We start from the raw sequence: 14648 nt of genomic DNA on the forward strand, positions 1-14648 counted from the left end.
AGCGCCTGCATTTGCCATTAGTTTTACGTTTATTATTTACTATAAATAATTATTAAGTTCTAAAGGGGGATCAAAAATGAACGGTGGTCGAGTCGCCTTTGGAAGTTCAATTTAACTAAGATTTCCCATGCAAACAAAAGCAACTCATTTTTGATCGCATAGTATTATCTACAACGTGTATTCACCTACAGAAAAAGTAGAAATCGTAAAGTGGTTTTATTCTTAAAATAGTGCTCTACGTGCGTTGTTTAGCGCAAAATACCCGGATCGTACTACTTTTTATGCTTTTAATTCTAACCTAATGACGGAGAAATGCATGTTTGATCTCAAACTGCCATGACATTACTGATTTTCTTAAAAGAGCCAGTTGTGAATTATCCAATTGTTTGGTTTCAAAATTCAAAAAATTAAAAGCTATAGTATGCATGGATTTCTCTACAAAAGAACTTAAATAGGCTTTACCTCTAAAAAAATTAGGGAAGAAAAAGGGAAAATAATTAGAGAAACCAATAATCGGAACTCGAACATTCTAGAACAAAACACATCATATTTCCCGGAAATATTGCGTCACATCGGTTCTTTACTGTCGATGACTAATTTTTCATGGCGCCTCGATGTCTATCGGGATTTCTGGAAAATTCGCCACAATATTTATTACTAGCTGACTCTGCAAACTTCGTACCGCCTATTAGCCAATGTCTTATCTTAACAGGATCAACATCCAGTTATATCCTTGCCGGCTATACAGTGTGGCAAGTTAACCGGGACATGGGGAAAATACATTTTCGGCAATTTCTGCTCCCCATTTCATCCTACAGGAAAAAGCGTAGGCGGAGGGTTACGCCGCTTACGCCCAAAGCCGGACCTGGCGACAATTGGCAGCTTCACTAGGAGTTTCACAAACCACGGTTTTTAGACGAGTACTTACTGATAAGAAAGGTGAGTGCAAGATGGGTTCCGCGAATGCTTTCCCTATTCCAAATGAATGAATGAATCGAAACAATAAGAGTGGCATGTTAAGGCTTCCAGCCCTCCCAAGAAGTTTAAAGCCACCTCTTCTGCAGGAAAAATAATGGCAACCATTTTGATTATATGAACAAGGGTAGTACGGTAACGGGAGACTATTACGAAAACCTGATGCATCGCCTTAGAGGTGCTGATAAATTGAAGAAACGCGGAAAATAAAAATTATTCTTGAAATCCCCAATCATTTCTAAGCAAGTTTGATCCCTTTGTTTTTTTTCAATCCGATTTCCGTTGGAAAAATGTGGTGATAAATATGATTCTTAATGAACCCCCACATACAATAAATTCAAGGGGGAACGCGCTGTCAGGGGTGTTCCCGAATGCGTACTGATTACTTTTTCTGGAAATCTCATTCAGGTATGTACCCGAACGATTCTGGAATTATGTGCAGGTGCACCATCCTGCTGTATCCAATAGTTGTGAACTATCGCTAGGGGCACGGTATCAAGATCTATCCCGTTTTGCATAAAATGTAAGCAGTGCTCTCATATTAAAGTATCCTTGTACCGAAAATACCAGCCCACAGATTAAAACCAAAACAGTGTAACAGTGCCTTGACGTTATGTTTAAACGTGGATTGGTTCAAGGCCAATGGTGGACACTATTGAAAATTCCACACAGTCTTTAAATGCTGTAGTTGGCAATTCTCTTGTAGCTAATGGAATACAGTTATACAAATTTCAATCAAACTATATACTAATTAACTACTAATTAACGAAGAAAAACTTCACATGGTGGGATGTTTCATTCCATCCAACTGAAACCCTACTATAATAGGAATTTTCTTCAGTAAGCCCAAAAGAAAAAGGTAAACCGCATTTAAACAATAATGTTGAATCTGGAATTGAATTCAGGAGAAAAAGGGCTTTAAAAGTATGATATCGGAATATAAAATTTACAACTCCACCTTCGAGCATTAAAAGTTGCTGTGTAGGAGTGTTTTGCTGTAGATTAAAAACCAAAATAAATTTCAGGGATTCAACATGACTTTATTGCACTCACTACAAAGTATAAATAAATAAATCACATAATGATGAGGTGCAAAGGGTGAAGTTATCCCCTCTTAGTAATTTTTGCGCAACTTTTCTCTCAAATTTGTATCTCTTACCTACCTTCTAGAATACCTACCCATGGCGACCTTCCTTATCTTGGACATAGAGCATATGTTACGGCGATTGTACATAATTGTCTGTGAATAATCGCCGGTCAATGTGATAAGTTGGAGGTAATTCAGTAGTTAGATTCAGTTTTATAGTTCTTTATTCACTTGTGATAGATTTCTTTGAATCGTTCATTCTGTTGTCGTTCGAGGACGCGCAGAACTTTCTTTAATTTCTTCCGACGCGCGCACTCCTTGTGCAAGACGCATTCTCGATTATTACTACTTGCAAGACGATACGCGCCGCTGCTTACTTGGCAAGTTTGTCGACCATTTTTGGGATATACTGGCGCTGCGTTAAATTGAGTGAAGATTTCTTTCCTTATTCTACTTCAAGCTTCGCTGACACTTTTTCCGGATTTATGTTACAAGTTTTAAGGCCGTTTTGCGGCTTTTGTTTATTACTTCTTACTTTTGATTTACGATTTACTTCATTGTTACCTTCCGGATTGTGCTTTCGACATCTATATTTCGGAGTGGAACGCTGAATTTGGGATTTTCTCAATATTGCGCAAGAAAAATTAATTTGTAAAGGTCCACCCCTATTTAGAGATTAGAAAGACACACGCCGATATTTCTACCTTACCGGCAGAACCGCCATTTTAAGTGAAACCAAACAGCTGAGTTTTACCTGGACCCAATTACACGAAGTTCGTTAACCTACTTCATTCTATTAACATTGACCCATTTCGGGATTGATACCTGGAAATGTTTGCTTCGGAAACCCAATCGCAAGTAACTTTTACGAAACGTTTGGAGATTGTTACTGTGTAAACTCCCCGATACATCCGATTTCACTTACGCTACTTGCTTCGTTACGAAGGATATACCGTCCGACAAGTGAATTTGTTTCCGATTCCTTTTGTCACTAGGTACGTTATTCATTTCTGTTAGTTTTAATGCATTATATCCTTCCGATTAGATGTGTTATTTGAGATACCGTTGCTTTGTAAATACGTATTGAATAGAAATTTAGTTGTACGTACCTTTTTAAGTATTTTTCTTAAAATTTAACATCATTTTTATGCTTTCACATACAGATGTAAGGCCACTTTTGCTAGGTTAAAGTCATTCGAGTTATTAAGTCATTTTAAGTATTGATTGCAGTTCTCAGTATACGGTTAGCCTTAGTGTCAGGCGTTACATTGCTATACGCGATATTTTGTCATTGCCCCTCTTGTTGTTTGTTGTGTTTTTTTCTGTTTACAGATTTGCAGTATACGCGCCCTTCTTGAGCTCAACAAGGCCTTTGCGACTTGTACTTCAAAGGGTAAATGTTGTTATTTTCGTCGATTTCTCCTACTTTAACGTTTGATTACATATTGGTATTGGTTTTTGGATACTATCGAATTGTAATTCTTACATTTGCTTGAGATTCACTTAACGATTAAAGATCCGTTGTTTTTGCGGAAGCCTTTTGGATAAATATGTTCTCCGATCCCTTTTTTTTCTAAAATTAATTTAAATTCAAATATTGACATAGCCGGTCTGTATATTACAGTATCTTATTTACCATCGATTGTGACGTCAACTATTGTTGTTCTATCCTGATCAAGTTCCCCTTTACCTCCCCAGACCAGAACAAGGATCAGTTAGTCTGCCTTGTTTCCTCTTTTTGGTAAGTATTTCCTCCTTTCTCGACATTTATTAAAGACTAAGGGGCGCCTATTCAGATTACTACGAGTATATTACTATTTTTTCCTTTTGCTTTATGTTTGATTGTAGTTAAGAACCCCAATATTTACCCTGCCCACCTCTACTTTGTCTGAGATTACCGTGTGCTTATTCCAAAGTAATTTTGTTACTTTCGCCCTAAGTGAACGTAACAGTTTTGTTGTATGGAAGTGAGACTTCGGAGGACTGACAAAAAAGGGTAGACGTGCTAGGAATGTGGTGTTACCGAAGAATGTTAAAGATTTCCTAGGTGAACAAAGTGAGCAATGAAGAGGTGTTGAGGAGGGTTGGAGAAGATAAGGCCTGTGGACTACTATGAAAAAGAAAAGGGACACCTAGGTTTACTAGACATTACTAGAAGGTTCTGTGGAAAGGTACAAATGCTAGGGACATGCCCATGTTAGAATACATGTACGATTCAAGTAAGAAGCGAGAGGTGTAATACGAATCGCGATGGAACATACATAAGTAGCAATCAGGATCTGTCTAACTCATTTACCACAAGGTTTTGGATCGAAGGAAAGATGTGTAAATGAAATTGGACGGCTCCCAACAGAAAAATGGGAAAGTTCGGAAGAATAATGAGTTACAAGATCCGAAGATTGGAGAGAAACGTGTTTCCTTGTTAACATGCTGCCCCCCAGCGGTGCGGATTTTAAATCAAAACTGTTTTTGTTGCGATAGAAGCGGCTGTGTGTGACAGCAACTAAAAACTAGATGAAGATCATTTGAAGCAAGTAGGTATATCTTCAGCATGAATGATGTAATGAAGAAAGGAACTGGAACGGAGATCGAGACGAAAGATGCCTGGGAAAACCTGGTTGGGTAACGACTAGTCTAAATATCGACCAGTATGTGAAAGAGAAGCTAAACCAAGTGAAGTTGCAAGTACTTGGCAATGTATGTGCCGCACATGTAACTATGTCAAACATGGCTATTGCAGTAGCAACGTCTTGTTTGGGTGAATTATGCACAAATGTAAAAGATACTCTCGCGACGCAGCGGGATCCCTTTATTCAGTAATGAATATTTACGCAAATGACAAATAAAAAATCGCTATAAAAGATCAAAGCACCGGCGCGAAATAAATCCTCGAGTGCAATTCGAACTATTTGCGAAGAATTTTCAACAGCAGCTGTAGGCCTTTACCATACAATAGACTTTTTTTTCCTATTGACGGTCTTGTCTGTACATATTTATCTATGTCGACGACCTAAAGAGGTTTATCTTGTAACTCTTCAATTTTCTCCGCCAATTAAATCATTGCGAAAAGACAGGTAATAATATTCAATGTAAATTATAAAAAAATTATCAGTGCGAGAAGCTGCATTTTCGCGATTTGAATTACATAAAAAGAAGAAGAAAAGAAGTTCGCTCACCCGAGAAAACTGAACTGAGTGAAGAATAGGAGGGAAGATCTCTTGGTAGGTGGGCAAAATTAAACCTGTTATCGTTATTTATCCAGATAATTTTGCTGTCTCATACTTTACGTCTATTGTCATTACGCTGATACTGAACAATTGCATTTTCTTAGAAGTCTGATGGTGGATAAAAATGAGGGCGTCCCCGTTCCATCCGCGAAAGTGATTTAGTCTTGCAAATTTTGACAATATGACAATGAACATGGGTCATCTACGGTTAATGGACTTGCGATGCGCTCGCGTTTCGGGGGTAGTTTATTGTGTAACAACTCGAGAAGTTAATCTAGGTGAAAGTTGAGATGAATTGAGTAACGTGAAGATTCTCACAGTAATTTTCATTGAATTTAATGATAAATCGCCTACCTTTGTTCTGGAAATAATCACCGAATCACTTTCAAATCATTTCTGAATAGAAAGAAGAGTCACCCCAAATTGTATAATCAATACATGGAACCACTACAAGTTCAAAGTCACTTTCCTTTCAAGTTCGTTCGAATTCACCACTCACCGAAAAAACGTTCTTCGCGTAACGCGACTGAAACTGTTGTGACTCGTCGCCACAAGAGAAGACAAGACATTGGCCATCAACATCAAGAAAGGCATGTGGTAGAGGAGAGTTACGTTTACCGATTCATGCATGGATGCGCCCCTCTTATTATAATACCAATTCTATCTGCTGGTTTTGTAGAGGTATACCTCTACCTGTACGATGATAATATAGTTCACCTGTTCTCGTTAAATGAGTTTGCGCAACTGGCCCCGCTTTGTTTTGTCAGGAAGTTCTTTTGTTGTTCAGTTCCAATAAACGGTTCTTCGTACATTTTTACATATTTTTAGCAAAAAAAATTGTAGGGATCCCTATAAACAGGGACAATTTTTATATTTAGTTAGAATGTTGTCTGAATTAATATTATTGATTTAGTATGACCGGGTAGTTGTAGGGGTCATTTATAGTCAAAATGAACGTAGGTAATTGTTTCGTTAAAGACCTCCACCAGCCATATGATAACGAAGATGGAAATCCATAGGCTTGATGTATAAATTTGTAGTATGCTGGGAAAAGGTTCATCCAAACAGAATGAACTTTGTCACGACGAACCATATTAAAGGCATTAGTAAAATCCAATTTCAGTAAAACCTTGCAAGAGTCAGAATTAACGTCAATGAACAACAGCCTCTGCACCTCCCTTAGTTCCAAAACCCAATTGGTAAGGTCTGCAAAACTCTCCAGGTCTCTGATGTACACGGAAACAGATGATTTTCGCAAGTCATTCCGACGGCAATAGGCCTTACTCCTCAATTCTTTTTATTCAGAGCTATCAGTGAATCTCCGAAGAAAATATCACGGAAGAATTCAGGTATTTCCCTCTGTACGATCAAATTCACAAGTCGTGTTTATTCGATTTATAAACACATTGGGGGTGGATTTCTATGTGGCGCAAGGGGTTGCAAGAAATTATTTTTGCATTTGTTTATTGGATATGTACCTATAGCAGTATTTTTCTGCACAAACTAGAAAGTGATAACCACCCGCGTTTTGCCATATTCGATTTATAAACACATTGGGGGTGGATTTCTATGTAGCGCAAGGGGTTGCAAGAAATTATTTTTGCATTTGTTTATTGGATATGTATAGCAGTATTTTTCTGCACAAACTAGAAAGTGATAACTACCCGAGTTTTGCCTATTCGATTTATAAACACATTGGGGGTGGATTTCTATGTGACGCAAGGGGTTGCAAGAAATTATTTTTGCATTTGTTTATTGGATATGTATAGCAGTATTTTTCTGCATAAACTAGAAAGTGATAACCACCCGCGTTTTGCCGTATTCGATTTATAAACACATTGGGGGTGGATTTCTATGTGACGCAAGGGGTTGCAAGAAATTATTTTTGCATTTGTTTATTGGATATGTATAGCAGTATTTTTCTGCACAAACTAGAAAGTGATAACTACCCGCGTTTTGCCGTATTCGATTTATAAACACATTTGGGGTGGATTTCTATGTGACGCTAGGGGTTGCAAGAAATTATTTCTGCATTTGTTTATTGGATATGTATAGCAGTATTTTTTTGCACAATCTAGAAAGTGATAACTACCCGCGTTTTGCCGTATTCGATTTACAAACACATTGGAAGTGGATTTCTATGTGACGCAAGGGGTTGCAAGAAAGGATATGTATAGCAGTATTTTTCTGCACAAACTAGAAAGTGATAACTACCCGCGTTTTGCCGTATTCGATTTATAAACTCATTGGGGGTGGATTTCTATGTGACGCAAGGGGTTACAAGAAATTATTTCTGCATTTGTTTATTGGATCTGTATAGCAGTATTTTTTTGCACAAACTAGAAAATGATAACTACCCGCGTTTTGCCGTATTCGATTTATAAACACATCGGGGGTGGATTTTTATGTGACGCTAGGGGTTGCAAGAAATTATTTCTGCATTTGTTTATTGGATATGTATAGCAGTATTTTACTGCACAATCTAGAAAGTGATAATCTACCCGTGTTTTGCCGTATTCGATTTATAAACACATTTGGGGTGGATTTCTATGTGACGCTAGGGGTTGCAAGAAATTATTTCTGCATTTGTTTATTGGAAATGTATAGCAGTATTTTTCTGCACAAACTAGAAAGTGATAACAACCCGCGTTTTGCCGTATTCGATTTATAAACACATTTGGGGTGGATTTCTATGTGACGCTAGGGGTTGCAAGAAATTATTTCTGCATTTGTTTATTGGATATGTATAGCAGTATTTTTTTGCACAATCTAGAAAGTGATAACTACCCGCGTTTTGCCGTATTCGATTTACAAACACATTGGAAGTGGATTTCTATGTGACGCAAGGGGTTGCAAGAAAGGATATGTATAGCAGTATTTTTCTGCACAAACTAGAAAGTGATAACTACCCGCGTTTTGCCGTATTCGATTTATAAACTCATTGGGGGTGGATTTCTATGTGACGCAAGGGGTTGCAAGAAATTATTTTTGCATTTGTTTATTGGATATGTATAGCAGTATTTTCTGCACAAACTAGAAAGTGATAACTACCCGCGTTTTGCTGTATTCGATTTATAAACATTTTGGGGGTGGATTTCTATGTGACGCAAGGGGTTGCAAGAAATTATTTTTGCATCTGTTTATTGGATATGTATAGCAGTATTTTTCTGCACAAACTAGAAAGTGATAACTACCCGCGTTTTGCCGTATTCGATTTATAAACACATTGGGGGTGGATTTCTATGTGACGCAAGGGGTTGCAAGAAATTATTTTTGCATTTGTTTATTGGATATGTATAGCAGTATTTTTCTGCACAAACTAGAAAGTGATAACTACCCGCGTTTTGCCGTATTCGATTTATAAACACATTGGGGGTGGATTTCTATGTGACGCAAGGGGTTGCAAGAAATTATTTTTGCATTTGTTTATTGGATATGTATAGCAGTATTTTTCTGCACAAACTAGAAAGTGATAACTACCCGCGTTTTGCCGTATTCGATTTATAAACACATTGGGGGTGGATTTCTATGTGACGCAAGGGGTTGCAAGAAATTATTTTTGCATTTGTTTATTGGATATGTATAGCAGTATTTTTCTGCACAAACTAGAAAGTGATAACTACCCGCGTTTTGCCGTATTCGATTTATAAACACATTGGGGGTGGATTTCTATGTGACGCAAGGGGTTGCAAGAAATTATTTTTGTATTTGTTTATTGGATATGTATAGCAGTATTTTTCTGCACAAACTAGAAAGTGATAACTACCCTCGTTTTACCGTATTCGATTTATAAACACATTGATGATGGATTTCTATGTGACCCAAGGGGCTGCAAGAAATTATTTTTGCATCTGTTTATTGGATATGTATAGCAGTATTTTCTGCACAAACTACAAAGTGACAACTACCCGCGTTTTGCCGTTTTCGATTTATAAACACATTGGGGGTGGATTTCTATGTGACGCAAGGGATTGCAAGAAATTATTTTTGCATCTGTTTATTGGATATGTATAGCAGTATTTTTCTGCACAAACTAGAAAGTGATAACTACCCGCGTTTTGCCGTATTCGATTTATAAACACATTGGGGGTGGATTTCTATGTGACGCAAGGGGTTGCAAGAAATTATTTTTGCATTTGTTTATTGGATATGTATAGCAGTATTTTTCTGCACAAACTAGAAAGTGATAACTACCCGCGTTTTGCCGTATTCGATTATAAACACATTGGGGGTGGATTTCTATGTGACGCAAGGGGTTGCAAGAAATTATTTTTGCATTTGTTTATTGGATATGTATAGCAGTATTTTTCTGCACAAACTAGAAAGTGATAACTACCCGCGTTTTGCCGTATTCGATTTATAAACACATTAGGGGTGGATTTCTATGTGACGCAAGGGGTTGCAAGAAATTATTTTTGCATTTGTTTATTGGATATGTATAGAAGTATTTTTCTGCACAAACTAGAAAGCGATAACTACCCGAGTTTTTCCTTATTCGATTTATAAACACATTGGGGATGGATGTCTACGGTTAACGAGAGGACGTTTACGCGGTCGCAGGGGCGTTGTTGCGTCTGTAAGGAAAAAGTCCACTCTCGCGGCACTGACTCCTCACGCCGGGTTTGCCGCATCCGAAGCACGCTAGGAGGGTAGTGGTCGTACGCGAATTGCAGGTGTCGCGGTAGTTAATGGCTTTAGAGCTTCAGTTTCCTAGGCTTTCTTCTTCTTTCGGCATTCCTTCCGCGAGTGTCCGGTATTTCGGCAGTAAGTGCACCTGGGTTTGCTGGCGGTGGCTTCGGTAGGGTGCAGGTTTTCGAACTTCCGAAGTGCATCTTGGAGCTCGGTAAAGGTTTCGAAAGAAGTGAGCGGAATTTTTTTTCCTATATTCGTGCAATGGCGTGCTTCCGCTGACCTCTTCCACGACATAGGCCAATTTTGATTTTGTTTAGTTAAAGTAAATTGAATTATTGTTTCTCATTGAGTATTAATTACGGTTTTAGTATACGATTTATACTAGTGTCAGACGTTAAACATTGCAACCGCGTTATTCACTATCCCTTTTTTGTTTGTATGTTTTTACCTGTTACAGATAAGGCAGACAAGCGCCCTTCTGAGCTCAAAAGGACGTTACAACCATAGTCTAAAGGTAATTTTTATTTTCGACCTACTCCTGTATATAACGTTAGGTTACATATTGGTTTTCGATGCAATCGAATTGTAATTATTACATTTGTTTGATAGTCATTTAACCATTACGGCTCCCTTGTTTTCTGTGGAAGCCTGTTTTGATTTGTATCATTTTCCTGACTACGAGTTGATTCCCTTTTTGGTAAAAATCGATTTAAATTTAAACATTAACATTGCTGATCCAGATATTACAGTATCGGTGCCATTTCGGGTTCCCTTGCACCTCTATACTGATACTGGTTCCTCTGCCTAATCTCCCACTAGCTCTTTGCAGCCCTCCCTAGCGATCCCCTGAACATTCTCGAACCTTCCAGAAGTTTCTGTAATCGTCCTTAACCTTTACAATTCTGCTTGATCTTCGAAAGTATTTCTCAATCTTCCCGTATCTTCCAAAATCTACCTCCAGTTTTGTGTCTCAATATTACTATAAGCCTTTGTACCTCCTCAACTCTGAATTTTAGATATCTAACATTATAACGCACCAATAATTTCTTCTGATTTTCCCACGCGTTTGTAGTCATGTTATACCATGTGCAAAAAACACCCATAAATTTGCTTAAATAACCAGATCCGACAGCAACTGAAGGATGTTTACGCAGTTTAGAAGGTACAAGGGTCCAGCAATTTTAAATCTCACAGACCATTGTGAATGCCAGATCTCAGGCCAACACTTTATTCTACGTATCCCTCAAATGAAGCTGTTTCTGGTACTTTTGGCATTCGCCCATGTCAGCAAAGGGCAAAAACTGCGTAAGTAGAATTCGCCTCTTCACTTTCAGGCACTAATCGCCCTTCAGCTGACGACTTTAAGGTGTGCGACCACTTCGCGTCCGATATCAACGAGTGCTTGGGTGTGGCCTTCGCGAGCGCCCTAAAACAGCTGAAAAATGGTAATGGAGAATATGCCCTTGGAGTAACACATGTGACCCAAATTTGTTTTAGGGATTCCGGCAATTAACGCCAGTCCAATTGATCCCTACCGTTTATCGAATATGACGATAGTTAGAAAAGATCACGCGATCGGCTTTTACGACATCGACCTCTACAACTTCACCACTGGAAAGCTGGATTACATTGAGTGAGAGGCAGTGAGTAAGATGCCAGCACCCTTATTCTTTGGTTTTCAGTACGAAAATTACGCGCGACAGTTTCTTTGCAAAGATGAATATCAGCATGCCTGTAATAACCGCCTTGGCTGATTACACGTTGAAGGGCAAGTTATTTTTGTTTAACATTGAGGCTAAAGGAAAGGGAGTCCTAACTATGAGTAAGTACTACCCTCCATCGTTCAAACTGAGCACGCTCGTCCTTAGAGAACACCGAATTTACTATTCTAATGAGCGGACCTGTGATCAAAGATGCAGCTGGTGCGGAACGTTTCAAGCTGACCACGTTTGAGTCGAAGATCCATCCGAAATCGGTGACGTTCAATTTTGGAGATCTCGTGCCGGGGCAAAAGATGGTCACTGATCAGGTGAACGCGGTCCTGACGGAGAATTGGGAAATTTTATACAAGGAGGTCGAGTCGGAGTTGGAGAAGGTGTCGAGCGAACACCTATTGGACTACTCCAACAATATTTTGCAATATGTTCCTGTTTAAATTTGTTTCGATATTAATTTTTGACCAATTTCTTGAAAATACCCTCGAAACATTAAAGAACTTGAATTTCTTTACCGAAAATCCCTCGTTAATCCTCTCTAGAATGTTTAGATGTGTTTCATGCTGATCAATCCTTCCAACATTTGGGTTTCAAGAAGCATCAAGGGCCAATGAAGAAAATCCTGATTAAAAAACCGCCACAAAATTCAATGAAAATAGAAAAAATAGAAACTCCTTTCAATTGACCCGTAGCCCAGGAAAGTTCCAACGACACCAACGTTCAGGGGCTTAAAGGTTGATGACTTTAAAGGTTAAGATCTCAAAAGTGTTCAACAGCGTAAAGTCCTAAGGACTTAAAGGTTTAATTCACAACCGCAACCTGGAATCTAGAGCACAAGCTTAAAACTCAGAATTCAGTATCAACAGAAAATATTCATTGAACCTCAGGATTGAAACACCTGAAATTTCAAATGCCCCAAAAGCGATAGCGGAACTTCTTATCGCAACGACCGGAGATAACATTTCCAGGAGGACAATAAATTTTAGAACGTTTTTAAAACCTTGTCCATTGTAAACTTCTGCTAGGTTTTTAAAAACTCTTAAACAGCCTCATTGACTACTAAATATTTCTAGAGCGATTTAGGATTTAATGGTATTTTAAGGATACTTAAATTCCGTTCTTTAAAATCATCTAAGGTTTGATACAGGCTTTCAAGATGTATTAAGGGCTCTTAAAGGCTCGGTTGGTTCAAAGCCTGTAAAGCATCAAGAAAGCTTCTGGTTTCCTTTGGAGGCCTCTTCTTCACTACCCATAACTGCTCCTCAAGGTTCGACTTTTAAATACTCTTAGAAGCACTTAAAGGCCCTTAAAACCTGAAAGACTAAGGCTAAACTCAGGACCTTAGTTTAGGACATTCGCAAAAATGTAGAACTGGGGAGTGTCAGTGGTACTCTCACTCGAAAATACGTTATGGAAAATGCAGGATCGAGGGATCGAGGGGGTATGGAATACCTCCCCCCCCCCCGTACAAAGAAAGGTTCAATATTCATTTTCCCACACCTATCATAAAATCGTGCAAGTACACCGGCACTAAGTCTTGCATTTCTAAGGGGCATTCACAACCCCCCTACTTTCGGGTGTTATTTCAGGTGATACATTCGAATTTTTTTGATCGAAACGCAACACCGGGGGTCCGGAATAACTCCCTAGGAAAAAAAAAGATTCAATGCTCATTTCCCCACACGTCATAAAATTTTGCAAGCGCTGGGGGGTATTCCATACCCCCAGACTCCAAGGTGTTGCATGTCCCATTAAAATAATCCACCCTAAAAGCACATCTTATAGTTTTTCAAAAAGTACCACCAGATCTTGCTTTTTAAGGAGCATTCCTAATCCCCCTAGTTTCGGGTGTTATCTCTGGTGTAATATTCGAAAGTACCGTATCGAAAATGTAGAACCGGGGGGCCTGGGGGGGATACCCCCCAGGAAAGAATAAGATTCAATATTCGTTTTCTCACACCTATCATAAAATCTTGCAGGCCTTGGGGAGTAATTCGTATCCCCCAGATCCCTCGCTGTTACGTTCTGAGAGAATGACTCAATGTTCCCTACTCCTATCATAAAATCGCCCCAGACCCCCTGGTGGTACATTCTCCGTAAAAATAATCCACCCCAGAAACTATTCTTATAGTTTTTCAGAAGAGGCCACTAAATCTTGCCTTTCTAAAGAAGAACAGGGAGGTCTGGAGCACCCCACCCCCCTCACAGGTAATATCTCTCAGGAGACGAAAAAGTTCAATGTTCATTCTCCTAGACTTACCATAAAATCTCGCAAGGGTAGGGCTATGGACATGGAATATCCCCCCCCGGACAGAAAAAGATACAATGCTTGCAAGCGCTGGAAGGTATCCCACACCCCCCGCTGTTACATTCTCCATAAAAATGATCTACCCTAAAAGCTCTTCTTACAGTTTTTCAAAAAGGACCACTAGTTCTTGCTTTTTTAAGGAGCATTTCCAACCCCCCTAGCTCCAGGTGTTATATTCGAAGGTGCATTATCGAAAATGTAGGACCGGGGAGTCTGGAGAGTATGGAATGTCCCCCAGGAGAGACAAAGGTTCAATGTTCATTCCCCACACGTATCACAAACTATTGCAAGAATAGGGGGGAGGGCGTATTCCATACGCATACCACCCAGATCCCCAGATGTTACATTCTCAATGAAAATGGCCCACCTTAAAAACTCCTCTCATAGTTTTTCAAAAAGGGCCTCTAGATCTCGCTTTTCTAAGGAGCATTTACAACCCCCCTAGTTTCGGGTGTTGTCTCGGATATTCGAAACTATCTTATCGAAAATGTAGAACCGAGGGGTAGGCATAAGAAGGGGAGTTTACTTTTGAGTTTTGGACTTAGGGTCTTGAGCTTTGAATTTTGGGTTTTGAAACTTGAACTTTGAGCCGTGAATTTTGAGTGTCCGCGAAACTAAAGGCGCGTTGACCATCACAAGGTAAGCACGAAATTGTCTTTGGAGATCTTCGCAACCTCGAACCCTAGAACAGACTCCAAATTTCT

The 14648-nt window shown here is 39.0% G+C and overlaps 1 protein-coding gene across 1 annotated transcript; it reads left to right on the forward strand.

Annotated features, from left to right (window-relative positions):
* Positions 1-11084: 11084 nt before the first annotated feature.
* On the forward strand, positions 11085-12150 carry LOC116169458. Its single transcript, XM_031485553.1, has 5 exons — positions 11085-11226; positions 11274-11366; positions 11419-11554; positions 11604-11743; positions 11790-12150. The coding sequence occupies exons 1-5, from the start codon at positions 11169-11171 to the stop codon at positions 12074-12076; spliced, it is 714 nt and encodes a 237-aa protein (XP_031341413.1). The 5' UTR covers positions 11085-11168; the 3' UTR covers positions 12077-12150.
* The last annotated feature ends 2498 nt before the right edge of the window (positions 12151-14648 follow it).

This window comes from Photinus pyralis, unplaced genomic scaffold (genome assembly GCF_008802855.1).
Source record: "Photinus pyralis isolate 1611_PpyrPB1 unplaced genomic scaffold, Ppyr1.3 Ppyr1.4_LG4, whole genome shotgun sequence".
NCBI lineage: Eukaryota > Metazoa > Arthropoda > Insecta > Coleoptera > Lampyridae > Photinus > Photinus pyralis.

Coding starts and splice junctions, on each gene's coding strand:
- LOC116169458 (XM_031485553.1), top strand. CDS start 11,169: ATGAAGCTGTTTCTGGTACTTTTGGCATTCGCCCATGTCAGCAAAGGG. Junction 11,227..11,273: donor CAGCAAAGGGCAAAAACTGC/GTAAGTAGAATT, acceptor ATCGCCCTTCAG/CTGACGACTTTAAGGTGTGC. Junction 11,555..11,603: donor GGAAAGCTGGATTACATTGA/GTGAGAGGCAGT, acceptor TTTGGTTTTCAG/TACGAAAATTACGCGCGACA.